Source organism: Sinocyclocheilus rhinocerous, unplaced genomic scaffold, assembly GCF_001515625.1.
Source record: "Sinocyclocheilus rhinocerous isolate Xijiao unplaced genomic scaffold, SAMN03320098_v1.1 scaffold1325, whole genome shotgun sequence".
Lineage (NCBI taxonomy): Eukaryota > Metazoa > Chordata > Actinopteri > Cypriniformes > Cyprinidae > Sinocyclocheilus > Sinocyclocheilus rhinocerous.
In genome coordinates this window covers 895,975-915,526 of record NW_015659004.1, presented here as the reverse complement: position 1 = coordinate 915,526, position 19,552 = coordinate 895,975, and the positions used below count along the sequence as shown (strand labels likewise).

The following is a 19,552-nucleotide window of genomic DNA, read 5'->3' as shown; positions in this document are numbered from 1 at the left end:
AAGAAAATACTGGTCACATATTGAGTCATTCAATCAGGCTTATTTAAAATATTTTCATGGATGTAATTATAGATTTGTAATGCAATGTAATCTAGATGTTTGTTTTTCCAGGTCCAGAGATTTGAGAGTCGGTTATGGAAAGCAGCTGAGATTTATCCCTATTATTATTACAAGAACAGCTTGTAATGCAAATGACATGACAGCTATCAGGTGTCAACCTACCATGAACTTTGTGCAACACAGGGTGCTAATTAGGCTGCCTTTTCTCCCTCTTTCCCCAGCGACAGGAATCACGCAGTGGTTTGCTATTGTGAGGTAAATGTGGAGGTGAGAGCAGTGCAGCAAAACTGTTGTGGATGAGAGACTGTCAGACAGAATTGACTCGGGCTGACATCTGCTTGAGTGCACAGCAGACCGCGTAAAATGAAAGCTAGTATCCCTCCTTTGCCTCTGTTTTTGAAGCCACATCACTGTCTTCCACAATCAGCCTCTCACTGAATCTAATGACACAAGAAAATGCTGGATTATGTTGTCTTGTTGGTAAAAATATGTGTAAAAAAAAAAATCAGTGGGGTCTATAATTAAAAGAAGTTTGATTTTTTGGGGGAAAAAATGAATATTTTAGGAGCATTATTATGTAAAATGTATTAAAATAACAAATATATTTTGCACAAACTTGGAATTCATGCCCAACTGAGGACTGCTGTTATTAAAGCAAAAAAAGTACAAATTTATCTTAAATTTATCCAAATTAATGTTTCACTTGCTCATCTAATTTGTAATGAATATATGTTTCAGTTTCAATGAATATAATTTTTTTCAATTTACTTAATATTTTAGGATTGAAAAAATAACATTATGATGTAAAATTATATTAAAATGTGTAAAATATATTAAAATGTATAAGAATTCATGTCAAATAGATAATAAAGGAAATGGGTTTAGAAACAAAATATTTAATAGAACTTATGAAAAAAGGAAGATCCCATACAAATATTGATCATGAAATCTGTTTCTGAAGGTACAGTTGCTGAGTTTCATGTGTCAGACATTTAATGCCATCTGGTGGCTTGTCACTGTATTTTGCTAAAGTCTGCAGGTTTACCTGAGCTGGCACTGCATTTCACTGTCCATCGCATTGTTCTAATTGTGCTTATTAACAGAATATGTACATACAACACTTAGTTATGAAAGAATTACTAAAGCATGAAGGTACACATAGATAAAAGTGCTATTTACTGTCACATGATGAAGCACAGCTGACTCTGCCTGTAGATTTCAATTCTTTTAATCTGCCCAGCACTTTTGGTCCCAGTCTGTTGCTCTGTGTTGACGCCAACGGCTGCTCACGTGTGTCTCTGAGATCAAAAGAGAGGAAGAAACTTTATCTCACCTCACAACCTGAACAACAAGGCAAATAATGTGCTGGAATCAACTTCCCCTACATGCCAGAACTGCAGAACAGACATAAAACAGCCCTTTTGCTTTATAGCTTATACTTCAGCAATCACCTTATCTATATGAGGATTATTTGCTACAACATGTGAAATGATCGAAGTGATGGTTCTCACCTCATGGCTGTTTCTGCAGAGGCGACTGTTGCACCTGAAGTTCTGAGACTTGCAGACAAAAAGATTAAGTTTAGGTTTCTATTCATTCATACATCAACCTCAACATAACCATGATAAACACAAGTCAATTAGCAAGTGTCAATGATTTGATAACCCATTGTACCGACCCGTTGTCTTCATCTCCATCCTCTTTAATAGATGTAGCTGAAGCTCTCTCAGACAGGCCGAACTCTGCCTCAACCATCTCAGGAGTGAGACGAAGATCTGAGCTCTCGGACCTGCCAGAGAAATCAAACCATCATGAATCTGTAAATGCTGTGACAAACAATCAAAGGCGGAGGGGTTATTGAAGCTGGTGGCTAATCTGTATTTACACTCCAGCTTGAATCTCATCTCTGATGCTGTCGGGCAGATCCTGCAGAGCTGGAGGAGCCTCCACAGGCAGCAGGATGATATCGAAGGGGTCAGACCTAGATAGAAAAGAGTTTTGCAAGAGTTGGACTTGTTTTATTGCATGTGTAAATAAACCCTAGTGTGTAATTGAGAGGTAAATGAGAGAGTGTGTGTGTGCAGTACTTACACATGTGGGGCGCAGTCGCCTCTTATAGTCGAAATATTGGATAAAGTGCTTAAGGCCACAGAGGGAAACTTCTTCCACGTCATAATCCCTTTGATTATATCCTGCAATTTATATTTTATGTAAATGCATACAGGATTTACAAATATTTTTTTCTTCATAACATTAATGGAATGATAAAACAAATAATTCCAGGCCTGGATGCTAATGATTTCAGACAGTAATAGTGCCAGCTTTGATATAAAACTTCATTTTAAAGCCACACTGATAGACATGTTGTTTTTGTGAAATTGTTTCAAATTGCGATGTGCAAAATGTCTCTTTCTGTAAAAATTCTCAACAAACCTTTCTATCTAGAAATTTCTTCTGTGTTGGAGGGAGATGCACACCCACGACATCGCCTTTAGGGATGGTGTATCGTGGCAGTGGACACAAATGAAAGTCCAGGTCACACTCCAGGTAAAGCGGAGCTGCTTTGGAGGCAGAAACATGTGGTGCAGGATTCTAAATTAAAATAAAAATATTTTTCAATTTTTCCATTTTCAAACATGTCTTGAATAAAATAATAATTCAAATCTTTTAACGTGAAAAAAAAAATACTACAGAACCGACAGGCTATATATACTTTGTTCCAATGTTATTTTTAGGATCATTAACACATTATTATCATTTTTTATTACAATTTGTAATTATTTTTTATCTTTCTGTTTTCATTTTAACTTTAAAGTTTTAGAAATTGTGTTGTGTTTTTGTTACTTTATTAAGTTATTATTTTTATTTTATTTCAGTACTTCAAGGTAAACTAAATGAGGAATGAGAAAATGAGAAATGTTAATATATATATATATATATATATATTTCAAGTAACATATGTTTTTATAGTTAATTTTATTTAACAACAATAACCCTTTTATATTCATAGTATGGGCATAATCATGGTATGATCATGGACTCAAAAAACATACAAAGATCCGGAGAGGGTGGGCGTTGGGTGGTCTGAGGAGTGCTTCAGGTGCACTGAAACTAAGTCTGGGACCTAGATCCTGATCTGATCCATCATCTTCCTCTTGTTTCTTATCTTTCTCATCTTCACTGAGATCTACAGCTGTATATGTCACCACAGGCAACAACTCATCCTATGAAAATACAATTAGACTTGCTTTCAGACTTATTTTTGATGCAAACTTTGAATTCCAAAATGTAAAAAACTTGAATAGTTAAAAGTAACACAAACGCATGTTTACCTGTGCTCCGGCGCGTAATGTCCTACTCACATCAGCAGGAATGAATGTTGCTGCTGCATCATAGACAGATAATGGCTGATAACCCATCAGTTTGTAACGCTGGGGGACCTTCAGGAAAGATGTGCAATTCTCAAAGAAATTAATTTTTGCTTCTGTTAAAGAGGCAATATCATGCTTTTTAATGGATCTCAAAAAATGTATGAAATATACAGGTGATAGTTCACCTAACAAGATTAAAAAGATATTTTGAGAAATGTATCAGTTTTTTTTCTTCATTTGTTTGTTTGTTTTGCCCATACAATGGAAGTCAATGGGAACCAAAACTGTTTGGTTACCAGCATTTCTTCAAAATATCTTCTTTTGTGTTCCACAGAAAAAAGAAAGTCAGACAGGTTTGGAATGACATGAGTGAGTAATTGACAGAATTTTCATTTTTGAGTGAACTATGCTTCTAAATATTATTTAAACAATACTATTATACTATACTCGGCACCATTTTGGATAAATAACTGGCTTTCATTTGGCACTTCCTGTTTTTTCTTTGTGGCTTGCCACTCAACCATACACACACGTAAGAACATCTCTCACGTATATTCTGCAAATTAAGACATTTTACAAAACCACATTTGACATTTCAAGCCAAAGGCTGTCACTTACAGTAATTCAGGAAATTTAGGAGTCAAAAATTTCCCTATCAGAAGGTGAAGGAATAGGAAAAAGCACTTTCTTCCCGTACCTTTAGACTGAATAATGGAATCATGAGTTTCATATCCGCTTCAGGCATTCTGACAGGAACATGCCCCAATGCATTCACAGCCTGAAAACCACAACACAACTTCATCCTCAGTGCCACAAAATATGCCCTGATATTACCCATCTCAAATGTTGAACTGAAACTTTTTGGCAATGTTTAAACAAAATTAACCTCTTAGATTCTATTTACAGTAACTGAAAAGAGTTTTGTTGAAAAACCACAATTATAAAGTATATCAGAGTTACAGTACGTAAGCTCTGCACAATAACCATAAGCAGTCTCTCACAAGTTCATCAGGTTGGTCATCAGGTGTAAATGTATTGAAGGTGAAGGGCAGAAGTTTTTCTGGTGTCAGGGTAAAAAGACATGGCTTCTCATCCCCATCTACAACAAAACAACAGAAGAATGTCTAAAAAAATCAATTTAGATGATATGGCTAGTTTAACAATGTAATAACAATCTAAACTACAGCTGAAAAGTCTGGGGAAGGCAAGATTTATTAGTCTCTTAGGCTCACCAAGGTTTTCTATTTGAATATATTTTAAAATGTAATTTATTCCTGTGATGGCAAAGCTAAATTTCATCAGTCGTTACTCCCGTCTTCAGAAATCTTTCTAAGGTGCTGATTTGGTGCAAAAGAAAAATGTCTTATATTATCAATGTTGAAAATATTTTTTGTGGAAGCCATGATTTTTCAAGACATTTTGTAAGGATTGTTTGATGAATAGAAACTTCAAAAGAACAGCATTTATTTGAATTAGATTGCTTTTGTAAACATGTAAAAGTCAATACTCTCACTTTTGAATCTAATGTGTGCTTACTGAATACAAGTATTAGTTTCTTATAAGAAAAATCCAGACTCGCCTGATTCTTTGTCTCCCTGCAGACTCCTGGTGTTGCGAACAAGCTCTCTTAGTGACACCAGTCTCTTGTTCATACGACATTGAAGAACAACCTCAATTAAACAAACCACAATGTAACATTATTATACTTATTAGTACAGTCAAGCATTTTATTTACAAGCACTGATAATCAGCACAGTGAGTGGTAAACAAGCATCTTAGTAACGTGTTAAATAATAGTTTAATGTCATTCAAATTAAATTAACAAGGCAAAGGCTTGAGTTATGAGTTATGTTACCTTTCGAGCAGCCTGCTGGAAGATTCTGAGCGCTCTCTGTCTGACCTCCAGCCGGCCAGTGCCATAGCTGCTGAAAACAGCAGTGCATTCTGGGAGCTATAACATAGAGCTGTTAAATAAGTCTAAAAGATATGAATTTTAAAGATAATGACTGGAGCTAGATGCTAATGCTTACATGAAAACAGTACTGTATGTGACAAGTGGCAAACTGGGACACAAACTACGTCAAAGTTACAGGCTAGAAACATGACTTCAATAAGAAAGATGCTAATTTATTCAAATATTTCAATGTCACACTTTCATGTACCTGTCCAACATGTCGCAAAACTCGCCGTGAGGAAAGTTTAGTTAAAGATCTTGAAGAGGCCACCGACTCACCACTGTATTTTAGCTGAAATTCACATAAAAAGCATGAGCATTCAGTGGAAAGTGGCACAAAATGTTCAATCTGAATTAAACCAATACATTGGCTTACTTTGTATGCAGCAAGAGCCTCATCTTGCTCCTTCAAAATTTTAAGTTTCTGGTCTGTTGAACATGGTTCATCACCCAGATCAACTTGCCTAAGGATAAAACACACTAGTCTTAAGGGGTTTTCTAGTTCACCATATAATATTGTTGGTAAACTCAGAATATCTATATGTCATATGTTATATAAAGCACATGGAGCAACACACCAGCAGATATGTTTGGCTTTCTGCTCTTTTTGTTGGACCTTCTTTAAAAATGCGGCTTCTTTCATCTCTCTTGTCTGGTCTGCAACCTTGGTATAAGACATGGCTTCAACAAATAAAACACACAGGTATCTTGCATTAAATAACTTTACAAAGTTTTTTACAAATCCAATCCAAATCTGTTCATGTACGGTTTAAAATCTGATGAAATCGTTAAAATTGGATTTCTGTGTTTCGGCCATAATAGTCCGCCTATAAGGTTTTTGTTATTCAGGATATATAACATATTTGACATCATACACACCACATTGGGTAAGACATGTTGCTGAGAGTTGGCTAAAAAATAAAAAAAATTTAACTCCACTGCTGTCATCAGATTTGACTAGAATTACATACAGAGTGATGACTGTGGTGAGGGCAGTACAAAATAAAGTGGCACATGTGAGCTAAAGAATGGCCTCAGAAGTCAAGAAAAGCACAACTGCAAAAGACCATTTTCAGGTTGGGTAACTTGCAAAAGGGGCATGTAATTTGGAGACTATAAAATGGAGCACTATTTATTATTATCTAAGATCCAGTCTGCTGAAAGGACCAGATTAGATCAGCAACAATTTCCATGCTGGTCCGAGCAAGTTTTTGCTTTTAAGTGCAGGTTTAATGCTGGTGGACCACCATAACTCTTTGTCTTTTGTAGGAGCAAAAACATAGCTTGTTGAAGCTGGCTGTCCAATGCCAGTTAAATAAAAAAACCTGGTGAAGACATCAGCATTCCAACACGCAGATACCGAGCCTTTGCCAAACTTTAATTTCCTGGGTTTTAGTTCTTAACATGCACCTCAGAGGCCCTCTGAATGAGAAATGGTGTTCTTACCCTCCCGAAGGTCCTTGTATCTCATTTTGTCTTGTGGCTGGAGAAGCATTTTAACCAGTCCTGCACGAGTGGTGACATCTGTGGTGGAAACCTGCAGTTGAGGATCAGGTTTGGTCTTCTTCTTGCTGCCCTGTTAAGAGTAAAAACAGAAAAATGCGACTGTATGCATGATGAATCACTCTATGATTGCTGCATGATAGTTCAACCAGAAGAAATGCTTTAATTTTTCGATGTACAAAAATGATTATTATTACCAACACTCATAATTTCATTATATATTTTTTAATCAGATTTACTTTAACTGTATTATAGAAATTGTAATATATAAATTACTTTAAACAATACCACAGCTACAAGCTTTGCTGGTTTATAAGTGTAATTCTGTGTATGTGTTTTCCACATTTGATGGCTGGCAGGGTATCAATTCAAATTCAATTCAGGAAGCTCAGTGTGCAAACAATAAAATTTAATTTGTAATTCAGTCTCACACAAACCTCTCAGCTACTGTTTTTAATGGGCAGAAATGCAATTGACCTCAGCTAATTCAAATTCCTGCATTTGTACAGCTTAAAACTTTTCAGACCCTGTTGAAAAAATCAGCACAACCATGTTTTCTGTTCTGGGAGCAGGTTGTCTTGCTCAGCTAGAAAGACCAATATTTTTGCTGGTAAACAGCATGGCTTGGCTTGTCCTCCAGCTAGAGCAGCACCAACCCATCACAAAAATACACTGTGATTGAAGCTGATCTTTTCAAAATTGAAGTAATAGAAGTTTCAGATTACCTTCTCCAAGCAGAGAGCCGTTTTAAGCTTATGATGGGATGTAACAGCCGGAGATTTTCCATCAGAAGTCTTCCGCTCTTCACCAAAATGATCATCATCCTCGATATTTCCATCAGGTTTACTGAGGCACAGAGAACACAAATGTCATTAGTCTTTGCGCAACAGCATCTAAACTCAGATATTGACATTACATTTTACATTAAGGATGTTGCTATGTGGTTGCTAAAGTGCTATGAGTGTTTTAGCATATTGTTTTTAGGATATTGCACTGCAATATTTAACTTTTTTTTCTGTGTATTACCTGAGCAGCAGGTATGGAGATGAGGAACCTGTCACTGTGAAGATGACGGGTTTAGAGTTGAACTGAGAGATGACCAGCTGTAATGTGATATCAGCTGTACCGTATCGCAGAGGTGTAAATGTCACTTTTAACGCAGTCTTTCCATTTGCTGGAATAATCCCTGTTTAACATGGGGATAACACAAGTACAGTATGTAAAATCTACTGTACTAGTATATATTTGATCACCAACTAGAGTTATATCAATACTTATGCCTTTATACTGGTTCACATTACTCTCTGACAGCAGATATGTCAAATGTTACCTGACAGTGGTTTTACATTGAAGGCCTTATGGGGCTGAAGGCAGTGCACTTGGAACTCGAAGTCTATTGGACAACTGCAGCTAAGTGGAATCACATGACTGGCACTATAAAAACAAAAGAAAGTCATATATTTTCACATTTTCATTTACATACCAACAGAGGGAAAAATAACTAAACATGTCTTTCTTTATCATATCATTTCCATCTTATTTATTATGTTTACTACCATTTAAAAATTGAGGTGAGTGATTTTTGAATGTCCCTTAAGCTCACCAAGGCTGCATTTATTGGATCAAAATACAGTAAAAACAGTAATATAGTGAAATAATATTAGAATTCAAAATAGCTGTTTTCTGTTTTCATATATTTTAAAACATAATTTATTCCAATGATGGCAAAGCTGAATTTTCTGCAGCCATTACCACAGCCTTAAGTTCAAAAGAACATCATTTATTAAAAAAAAAATTTTTTTGTAACATTGTAAAAGTCTTATGGTCACTTTTTATCATTGTAATGCATCCTTGCTAACTAAAAGTATCAATTTCTTAAAAATCGTAGCAGTGGGCTCTTTTACCCTGAAGGCCAATGAACTTTTACAGTGAGTTTAATCTTATTCTACCCTCTTTATCTTGGATGTCTGTTCTCTATATGTCATTATTAAACTCTCAACTGATTGTCTTGATTCCAGAGTTATTGATAAGAGTATGAAGAACTTCAAAGCCTTTTTCAGATGGCTGTATGTTGGTAAGCTGCATTCTAACTAAAGTTTCAATTTTTTAAAAAAAAAAAAAAAAAAAAAGTCATACTGACCCCAAACTCTTGAACAGTAGTGTGTATATACACTCATATATCATAGAAAGTTTTATAACAAAAATGTTAACATACAGTTATTTTACACATGTTATTTGTGTAATATGTTAATCCTTGCATACCTCTGCCCAAGTGGCACTGGGGGAAGACTAATGTGAGATGGGATGTGAAGATCATTGATAACAGGATATGCATGAACAGGAACCAGTAAGTTCTCCTCACCCTGAAAACAACACAAACAAGTTACAGCTGTTCTAAGTCCTGTCAGAATTTACATGTGCAAACATCAGACAAAAACTTGTTCTCACCTTGCAGTGAATCCTGATGTTATCAGAAAAGTAACGCCACTCATCTGGCTGGAAGTGCACTGTAACAGTGTAAGCCAGACCCGGAACCAGTCGGCACTGCATTTAAAACAGGACTACCATCTTAATGGTCCTAAAATGACCTTTATTTTCTTTACGATGAATATAATGTATTTATTAAAAAAATAACAAAATATTTTGCCCAAACATTTTTGACAGGTTTTATTAAATTAACCTTTGCTGAGTTCCGAAACTAAAATAATTAGGAATATTATATACAATTTTTATAGCAGGTCTGTAAAAGTAATATCTGAAAGCAGGTTGATGGTTACCTTTTTGTTGTACTTAATTTGGAAATGCTTTGTCAAAGGGGGTAAAATGTGGACACTGAGCACCTCCGAGGAGACATTGACAAGTTTCTTGGGAAAAAAAACAAACAAACAACAACAGCTTTTGTCATTACATCATACTTCCTCCCATTTTCTTCCTCTTCTGTAATGTTTCTTTCAGTTACAACCCATGAGAATTTTCCCTCTGACCGCAGAGTACTATCAGCGGAAATTTGGCCAAGTGTTTCAGAAAATGGAGTCTCCAGTGAAATCTTTAGCAATAATAAAAAAGATTTTTTTTTTGTTCGTTTGTTTCGGGTCACATTGTCCATGACATGAGCCATGTAAACATTCCACAAAACTTTTCACACCAAAAATCAATTCTATTTCTTTTTAGCAAGAAGTGAAAAACCAACCAGATTCTTCCTGTAATCCTTTCCTACTTCAAAGCCACTGAAATGCAGTTCCAATGGTTCGGCCTGAACTACACCATTACTCTTCAGTTTGGCAAACACACCTAAAAGATAAACATACAAAGACAAATTAAACATCAGTGTGAAATAGCAAAAGTCTATCAGTTTCATAAGACCAGTAATGTTGGTGGCCTGTTAGAAAGCTACAGGTCTAATGTTTAAGAAACAAACATTAGAAAAAGTGGTCTTACTAGTTTCCAGAAGGTGATGGGGGACATTTCCACTCTTTCTGGTGTCCTCCAGCAGCTGGCTGAGAGGAAGCAGGTTTTTCTTCTTTAGGCTCCTGGAGAAGGTCTCAGGGGCAGCATGAACCACCTCCATGACAGCTGGACTTCACAGAGATTCTTGATCATAACAAATAATCCACACCTGTGAGCGGATAGTTGACGTGACATTCAAGACATTCCTTCAGTGTGACATTCAATACTTTGTCTTGTACTCTTGTAAACAACATTTTTCAAATTTCTTGTAGAATTATTATAAATGCAGTTTTGATGTGCTCAAATTACCTCAGAGACTACATGGAATATTTTACTTTATGCATTCACATACACTTTAACCTTAAATCTTGATTAACAGACATAACGTCAATGTTATTTTTATTACCTCTCAAATGCATTTTTTAAAATCTTTTTATAGTTTTGTGGATATGTGCAATATGATTAAAATTCCCATCTCTCCTCCTTAACAGCTTAAACATATATAAATTAAATTATTCATATTAGAGCAAATACCTGAACGGTTTGTTTTCAAAACGTAACGGAAGTCTATGTATATGCTTTCAATTTTTTCTATTCTATCTACTTGTTTTTCTTTGTTTGTGTGTGTGTGTATATGTGTGTGTGTATAATATGTATGTATGTATGTATGTATATATATATATATACACCTTGCTACGTGTACTGCGTTAGGCTAACCGAGACTTGTCATTTGCACTTATATATTGTTGCTCTTTTGTTAGTTTTGACTGCTTTTATTGTCCTCATTTGTAAGTCGCTTTGGATAAAAGCGTCTGCTAAATGACTAAATGTAAGTCAGAGGTTGTTGATACTGTAAACCGCGCAATGTCGCCATTAAAAGAAGAGTTTTATTTGAAATACTTTGGTTTAGGTGTCCTTTTATTTGTTTATTAAACTCTACCTGAATCAAACGCACTTTAAAAACTCACTAGAAACTAAAAGAACGTACCTGTTGATTCTCCATTGAGGTCACGTCAACAATCCCGTCACCATGACAACAAAAGACGCTGAGGTTACAAAGAGCAAAAAGGTCCAACAATTTTTTTTAACTTCTATGCATTTGAAAAGAAAAGAAGCTTGTGTGTGTGTGTGTGTGTGTGTGTGTGTGTGTGTGTGTGTGAGAAAGGTATGAAACCAAAACATTAGCAATAGTTTTAAAGACTTAATTGACAAATGTTTGTCCTTGTAAGTCGCTTTGGATAAAAGCGTCTGCTAAATGACTAAATTAAATGTATTCAGTTATTCACCTCTTTGCTGTTTGAGTTTCAAAACCAAAACCAAAAATATTATATAACATTTTTGAAGTATATCTTTGAAATCTGGTTGAGGTTTTGTACCTAAAATGAAATAAAATAAATAAAATAAAATAAAAACATCAGACAGTGTTATCAAACAAACAGTGTTATAAATTAATTGGACCAACTCTAAAGTATAATTCAACTCTGTAATTCAAATCAGAGAAATTCAACTCAGTTTATTTATGAAAAATTCACTATTTTACAATAACGATGCAACCAATTATAGACATACAATGATATAAGTTTCTTAGAAAGTGCATTCAATTATTAGCATGAGAAAACAATGTGAGAAATTATATACATTCAACAGACAGCCATGCATTGCACCACTGCATAGTCATATACAATTATTTTGTATATTTACTTCAGAAAATAAAATAATCTCAGCTTGTTGAGGACTTCAGCAAACACAGTCAGTGTGGTTCAGCTCAGGGCTTGTGCCTGCTACGTTGTAGTAACAAGGCTGGGTGCTAGTGAAGCAGGGTTGGTTTAAATGAGAGAAGAGCGAGTTTTTTAAGCATAACGGATAGAGATGGTTAGGGTAAAAAGCAGGTGCAGGTTTCATGTGCATCAGGAGTTTGTAGTCCTCTTCCACCTCTTGAATTGGGGCGAGAAAAGACGCCAACCCACAGTCCTTGTCCTCTGAGATCTTGGCTTTCTCGTTGAGCTCTTCATATTGATGGTCCTCAGATATGGCACTGATTTTATCATGCTGTTCTTTCTGGTGTGCAGAATGTTGGGTCGCCTCAGCATTCCAAAATGTTGGTACAAATAAATTCTAGAAAGAAATATATGATAAATATATGGTTTATACACAATGTTTTTGTTCACTAAAACTATAACAATTTTTTGTTTTCAGCAATTGAAATAAAGCTGAAATAAAATACAATTTTATTAAATTTTATTTTAAATACATAAAGAAGGTACAAAAGCTGAACATTTTATTTCAGCTTTCAGCTAGTACATTTCACAAACAATTACAAAGAAACGTCAAGGAATTCTTTGAATTAAAAGTGAAATTTTGAAGTAGAAAACCTGAAATGGCATTTTCTTTTAAAATGCACTCCAATAATCTGTTTTTTTTTTTTACAACTTTGAAATTTTTTTTTTACACTGTAGAAACAACTTTCACTCAGAAATTACTAGTACATTTCACAAATAATTACAAAGGAACAGCAACCAATACACTGAATTAAATGTGCAATTTTGAAGTAAAATATATATTCTTGTATCTCAAAGTATTTTCTTGTAAAATGTACTCTAATAAACTTTACTTAAAGCTTCAAAAACATTTTTACAGTGATTGTTTAAACTGAAGTACTTAAATTAGTAAAACCGAAATAAAATAAAATTAAAGATAAACAGAAATCATTCAAATCTGGTGTAAGATTTCCTGTGAATACATTTTCACAATTTCAATTCTTTGAATTAAAAGTGAAATTTTGAAGTAGAAAACCTGAAATGGCATTTTCTTTTAAAATGCACTCCAATAATCTGGGTTTTTTTTTTTACAACTTTGAATTTTTTTTTTTACACTGTAGAAACAACTTTCACTCAGAAATTACTAGTACATTTCACAAATAATTACAAAGGAACAGCAACCAATACACTGAATTAAAAGTCCAATTTTGAAGTAAAATATATATTCTTGTATCTCAAAGTATTTTCTTGTCAAATGTACTCTAATAAACTTTACTTAAAGCTTCAAAAATATTTTTACAGTGATTGTTTAAATTGAAGTACTTAAATTAGTAAAACTGAAATAAAATTAAATTAAAGATAAACAGAAATATATATATATATATATTTAAAAAAAGCATTAATAAAAAAATTACAAAAGCACATAAAAATTACTAAAACAAGCCAGAATAAAAACTGAAAATATAAAAATAAAAGCGAATTCAAAATAAAAATGAATCCCATTTAATAATACTAAAATAACATTCTATATAAATAGTACATTTGTATGGTCAGAAAGAGAAAATGTGTGTATATTACAGATATAATGTGGAGTGGAACTACATGAGACACATACCTTGAGAAGTTCTGGTAGCTTGGTTTTAGGGTACAGGAATCTGTACACTTTATAGACCAGCCAGGCGGCCAGGATTGCCAGAGGAAGAAGGATGGCAGCAGCAATCCCACAGCTGATGAGCACTAATACAAACACACACACACACAGAAGAAGATTGGCACCTGGAAGTCACCTTGAAGCTTCTTTAAAAAAAAACTTTTGAGTCACTTTGTTGATTTAAAAAAAAAAAACATGTTGCTTATCAGTTTAACAAAAGACTCGAATGAGATCTGTATTCTTTAACTCTCTGCTGTCTCGAATGAATGCATATTTGATCAGTTTGGCCCAATATACATTTTACTGACGGCATAATTTGTTGACAGAAATCATTTGAAATCACAATATTACCTATAATTACCTATACTACCTTGTTGAATAGATATGATAATTCGTAAGTTGATTTATTCTTTTGAAATGCTTTGAGTCACAGGTAAAGACACACTTACCAGGTGTGTTGGTCACACACACGGCAGCACTGAACTGTTTGCCATTTGTGTAGCCTTTGGGAACCACCATTGCCTGAGCACAATATCTGCTCCAGGATTGCAGTCCTTTAATACTCAGTTTAACATCTTCACTGGCTCCAGTAACCTTCTTCTCTGTTGCCTACAAGGACAAAGGTCATCTTATGATTATTTTGAAGATAAGTATGAAATATTTATTTATTTGTTTGTGGTTCCACGCCAGACCTTTTTGACATTTTATAGTAGATCAAATATACCTACTTCACAACCAGGTATATACTTTAATTTATTCTCAAGTTTATGCACTCAACTTTGAATTTGTGAATAAAACCTGCAAATATTTTTTTCCCCCATTTATATGTAATGATTCTTTTCTCTCTCTCTCGCTCTCTCTCCAGTAGGGCAGCTCTTAATAAAAATAAATAAATACTTAAAATTGTCTATTTATCAATCCAGCATAAGCCATTCACTAAATGGTGACAATAATGAAAAAAAAAAAAAACTTTAATTTCTTTATATTTTCAATTTTCAATTTTAAGGTTTTTGCAATTTTACTGTCATTTTAACTGTATTTTTTTTTTAATAACTTTAATAATATTTTAATGGTTCTAATTTTAGTTTATCACTCTGCTGAAATGAAGACATATAGGCTAAGCATAATCACATATCTTAACTTGCACATAAACAGATGGCATAACAAAGCTTCTGAAAAATGTAACTGAAGTTGTGAAGCATTTTATACCTCCTCTTCAAAGCCTTCGGTCCAATATCTGATGATGTAGGACACTTGTGAAAAAAGGACTGCTAGTTTGCCCACTTTCAGCACTGGAGCTTGGACGTGCACATCCAAGGTATTATTTTGGATGGCAAGATGCACAGTAGGGGGTCCTATGATCGCTACATTGGAGCAAAGTAGTTCATATAATTATTATTGATGAATATTACTTTGACTTAACAACACAACAGAGTCTATAGTACAAACTAAGAGCTGATTCACACTTACTGTGCTTATTTGGTAAAAATTCATTTGCATTAACCCACTCAGAGAACAGCCCCTGATCCTCTGCCCGCACTTGAAAAATGTAGCACCCAAATACAGATGGCAGCTTTCCTACATCACATTTCAGCTGTTTGGTGTTCACACAGATGGAAGCTTTTTTTTTTCTCAGGCTACAAGGACACAATGACAAACACAACAGGACACACTATTTCCGTAAGTACATAAGGCAAATATTTTGTTCACACAATAGGCCTATTCTTTTCAACTTCTGCAAAAACTCAGAAGTATCAGATTCCAGCAGAACAATAGTTCAGTGCATATTTTTTTTTATAGCTGATCAAACACATCGTGATGGGTATATTTCATAATTGCATGCAGTTTCATTTTTTTTCTTCCATATTGGATTATTTCAGATGTGTTTTGAGTGTACTCACATATATCTTGCTGTGTATGTCACGTTACTCATGGGATTGTGTGGAGAAGTCCATTCGACAACTGTAGCCATATTGATGGAGGTCACCTTCACGTTTTGGGGTGCAGCCAGTTTTGTTTCTAAAGTAAAACAATATGACACTGTCAGTAATACATTATACAGCTTTTATCATCTGATGAAGTGGCTCCATAAAGTATTGGGATTAAGAATTATAAAGTATATAAAGTATTATGAGAGTCAAAACAGCTGATAAAAAAACATCACGGTAATCCATAAGCAATCCACACAACTCCAGTCCATCAATTAACATCTTGTGAAGTGAAAAGCTGCATGTTTATAAGAATCAAATCCATCAAGACGTTTTAAACTTCACTGGTGCTGTAATATTGCTGTTTCCAGAGAAAAAGTCATCTTGTCTGAATCAGGAGAGAAATATGCACAAATACAGACCAAAACAATTCTAAACAAAAATGCTGGTGGATTTTGATGTGAGAGGAGAAGAGAGGATGGACTGTTTCACTAGAAGAAGTGTTATTATGGATTATGGACTCATATTTCAGCTGAAATCATGTTTTAAAAGCTATAATTATGGATTTGTTTCCTACAAACACGCAGCTCTTCACTTGCTTGGATTATCGTGATGTTTTTATCAGCTGTTTGGACTCTCATTCTGACGGCACCCATTCACTGCAGAGCATCCATTGTTGAGCAAGTGATGTAATGCTAATTATAAAACGGATCGTTCCGGTCCTTGATTCTGATTGGCTGAGCCGCGTTCAAAGCTGTTGTAAATTACACTACAAACAAACACCTTTGTTTACTTCTGTATGTTGCTCGGCAACCACTTTGTTGAAACCACAGCTGTTTCTGAGGAACTACATTAGTGAATTTATAACAGCTAAGTTAGGCACGACGCGAAGCAGAGTGCCTAAAACCCCCTTAGCTGTTATAAATTCACTGTAAACCACGGCTTCACGGGGCTTATTGCTTTAATATCTCCAGAGTTGTTCTGATCAAGAGACAAACTCATACATCTTGGATAGTGTGAAGGTGTCAGAAATATGCACATACATATATCTTTTGAAACAAATGTACACTTTGTGCTGCATATGCATTTCCTGTCTGCTACCCACCAGTGGGTCGTGACCCAGTTTGAAAGCCGCTGCACTAAATAACATTTCTGAAGAAGTGACATGCGCAAACAAATTATGCTATTCACAAAATTAACTGTAAAAGTTACTTTTAATCAGTTGATGTCAGGTTGGTGTTTAGTAGATGTGTGAAGTCAGTTCCTCTGAATTTCACACAGGTGTCCTATAGCAGAGGAACCACAGGTGCATTATATGGTAATGTTCCACTAACCTTTGACAACCAGACAACCACTTCTTAACAGCTTATCTGTGGTTTATCATTTAAAACCTATGAATTGTATGTTTTGCTTGGAAAGAATCATTTGTCATATATGTAGGTATGTTTGTGTGTGTGTGTATATATATATATATATATGTACATACACACACACAGACTTTTAGGACCCTTTGATACTGCATATAATGATTATTGGGAAATTATTAAAATACACTTTATTATAATAAAATATTTTGTAAAGGTCAAAATTAGTCATTCTTAAGAATACTTTTAAATGAATAGAATAAAAGCAAACAGAAATAAAAAATAGAATTTAGTCTATTAATATAAACTAAACATAGAATAAATATATGCCATACTTAATTTTAAATGGTTACCTAAATCAACAATCATAATCATAAATAAGCAAGCAATACTGACCAGCGTAGGTGGGGTAAACATCCTTTGTCACAAAGAATATGAGAGCCAACACTCTGAGCTTCACAAACATGACTGACAACATCACTGATGGGCCAAGCAGCGGCTGGGAGCTTTTAAACTTCAGTGTCTGTTTGTCATGTGCTCAAGGGGAACCAGGAGCAATATGACTCAACAGCTTCCTCTTTGAGATGGGGTTATAAAAAAATAATTAAAAAAAAACACATCTAAAACGTGATATATGGGATGAAAGTCCAAATAATAAAAATACAGATAATTAAAACAATATTTAATTTTGTAATATTTTTGTTTTATTTGTCAAATGTCGACGTTGATTTAATTTTAAATTTACATCTAGAATGACAAACACTATTTTTTTATTAAAACATTATTTATCTATCTTTTTATCACTCATTCCTGTTGCGTGTATATATAGACATTTCTTCTTGGAAAGTAAAATTCATGACCACCAGGGGAAAAACAGGGAAACTCTACTGTGGTTGGGAAATAAACAGGTCCAGCACTGCCCTAAATGGTCCCTGTGTAACTTACCTCACCATTCAATTACAGAAGTGTGAAGCATTCATGTAATCCAAAATGCAGCTCTTACCGAGATCTTACTAAGAAAATCTGATCATCTGTTGTTTGGTTTTCTCTGTTTCTGCTCTTAGTTTCACTTTTGTAATGGCATACCACACATGTCACCTGTTCACCTGATAACCTGAGGTTTGCTGATCTACAGTGCATCTACATTCCTGACAGATGTTAAATCATGGATGTCCAATGCTGTTCCTGGAGATACACTTACCTGCAGAGTTCAGACCCAACCCTGATCAAATCATCAAGTGCTTTTGAGGATATTAATTAGCTGCTTCAGTTCATTTATTATTTCACATATCTACACTAAGCCACCAGGTTGGTTTTAAAGCCACATGGTAGCTTGACATTCTTTTTAATATCTAAAATTTAATTTCACCAACACATTTTCAGTTGAAATATTGCCGAGTATGTCAGATGATAATGCAATCATTTACCTACACTGTGGCACAATGAATTCATAATAAAACAGACAAACGGTGGCAAAAATGTATTTCCATTTTTATCAACTAATGCAGCAGCAAGTTAAGAAAACCACAATTACATTTCATTGTCTGGTAAAATAGTCCTTTTGCAATTACAAATAAAATGTATGATTCCAGAACAAGAGTTAGCATCAAATAGCTCATCTCAGAAATAAATATGCAGTACTCTGAACATGCTCATCTCCAAGGTGCAAAACTGTTTTGTAGTTATAACGGTTGTGCATACATATACATTATGATCATTTATTTCTATATATGTGTTCACACAAAGCATAAAGGTCTAATAAAATGACAAACATCTCAATCACACAGAAACAAACTCGGATGTGTTAAAGAACAATGCAAAGCAGAATCACGCATCTCATTTCATCATCTCAAGTGTAGTGTAAATTTGCACATTTCTGTAAAAAATTGATTTTCAGTGCTATTGTTTGCTAGCATGTATAGATGTCAATGACAATAAATAACCCCAGATGAAAATTTTCAATCAGGCATTATATTATTATAACACTGAGTATGTGCTACCTTTCATTTATGCTTATTAGAGCTCACTCATTAGAATTGTCAAATATTCTTACTGCTTAGTTTTTAACAACACAACCCCAATTCTGTAACATTTCTGTAAAGTGGACTGGATGTACTTTTCTCTTAATTTGTTACTTGGAAATGGAAATACAACTAACACCATATGATTGAAACACTAGATCAATTCTCATTCTGTAAGGAACAGAAGCCCATTTACAACATTTCCATCTCACAATTTAGACTTTTTTTCCCTCACAATTCTGAGAAAAAAGTCAGAAATGCGAGATTTGAACTCAGTTCAGACTTTTTTCTTAGCAATTCAGTTTTTACATCTCACAATTCTATTTTATTTTTCTTCCCACCATGTAATAAAAATGGTAATTGCTAAATCATTAGCTCATCCATGAACATGATTTCTGCCCGAGTCCCGTCGGATTGCATCGGCTGTGGGGATGAAGACCACAACTCCCATGATTCCATACTCAGTCACTGCATCATCAAACTACGCCTTTGCCTC

At 34.5% G+C, this 19,552-nt stretch overlaps 2 protein-coding genes across 3 annotated transcripts; both read right to left on the bottom strand.

The window, feature by feature from the left end:
- Nucleotides 1-942: 942 nt before the first annotated feature.
- On the bottom strand, nucleotides 943-11,353 carry cfap221 (cilia and flagella associated protein 221). 2 transcript variants are annotated; one of them, XM_016531697.1, is made up of 25 exons: nucleotides 11,324-11,353; nucleotides 10,327-10,479; nucleotides 10,079-10,179; nucleotides 9,666-9,752; nucleotides 9,337-9,432; nucleotides 9,151-9,251; nucleotides 8,219-8,322; nucleotides 7,915-8,074; nucleotides 7,614-7,734; nucleotides 6,832-6,961; nucleotides 5,964-6,066; nucleotides 5,762-5,849; nucleotides 5,594-5,677; nucleotides 5,287-5,382; nucleotides 5,011-5,101; nucleotides 4,433-4,530; nucleotides 4,129-4,209; nucleotides 3,393-3,500; nucleotides 3,114-3,284; nucleotides 2,494-2,652; nucleotides 2,152-2,252; nucleotides 1,946-2,041; nucleotides 1,739-1,849; nucleotides 1,572-1,619; nucleotides 943-1,358 (listed from the first exon to the last, which is right to left on the bottom strand). In XM_016531697.1, exons 2-25 carry the CDS (start codon nucleotides 10,454-10,456, stop codon nucleotides 1,232-1,234), a joined length of 2,592 nt encoding a protein of 863 aa, XP_016387183.1. In that variant the 5' UTR covers nucleotides 10,457-10,479; nucleotides 11,324-11,353; the 3' UTR covers nucleotides 943-1,231. The 2 variants fall into 2 exon arrangements, with proteins under 2 accessions (XP_016387183.1, XP_016387182.1); XM_016531696.1 differs by lacking the exon at nucleotides 11,324-11,353 and having other exon boundaries at nucleotides 10,327-10,504.
- Nucleotides 11,354-11,948: 595 nt separating this feature from the next.
- On the bottom strand, nucleotides 11,949-17,527 carry crfb15 (cytokine receptor family member B15). Its single transcript, XM_016531713.1, has 7 exons — nucleotides 17,432-17,527; nucleotides 15,645-15,762; nucleotides 15,214-15,380; nucleotides 14,953-15,107; nucleotides 14,193-14,352; nucleotides 13,708-13,829; nucleotides 11,949-12,450 (listed from the first exon to the last, which is right to left on the bottom strand). The coding sequence occupies exons 1-7, from the start codon at nucleotides 17,511-17,513 to the stop codon at nucleotides 12,073-12,075; spliced, it is 1,182 nt and encodes a 393-aa protein (XP_016387199.1). The 5' UTR covers nucleotides 17,514-17,527; the 3' UTR covers nucleotides 11,949-12,072.
- Nucleotides 17,528-19,552: the final 2,025 nt, after the last annotated feature.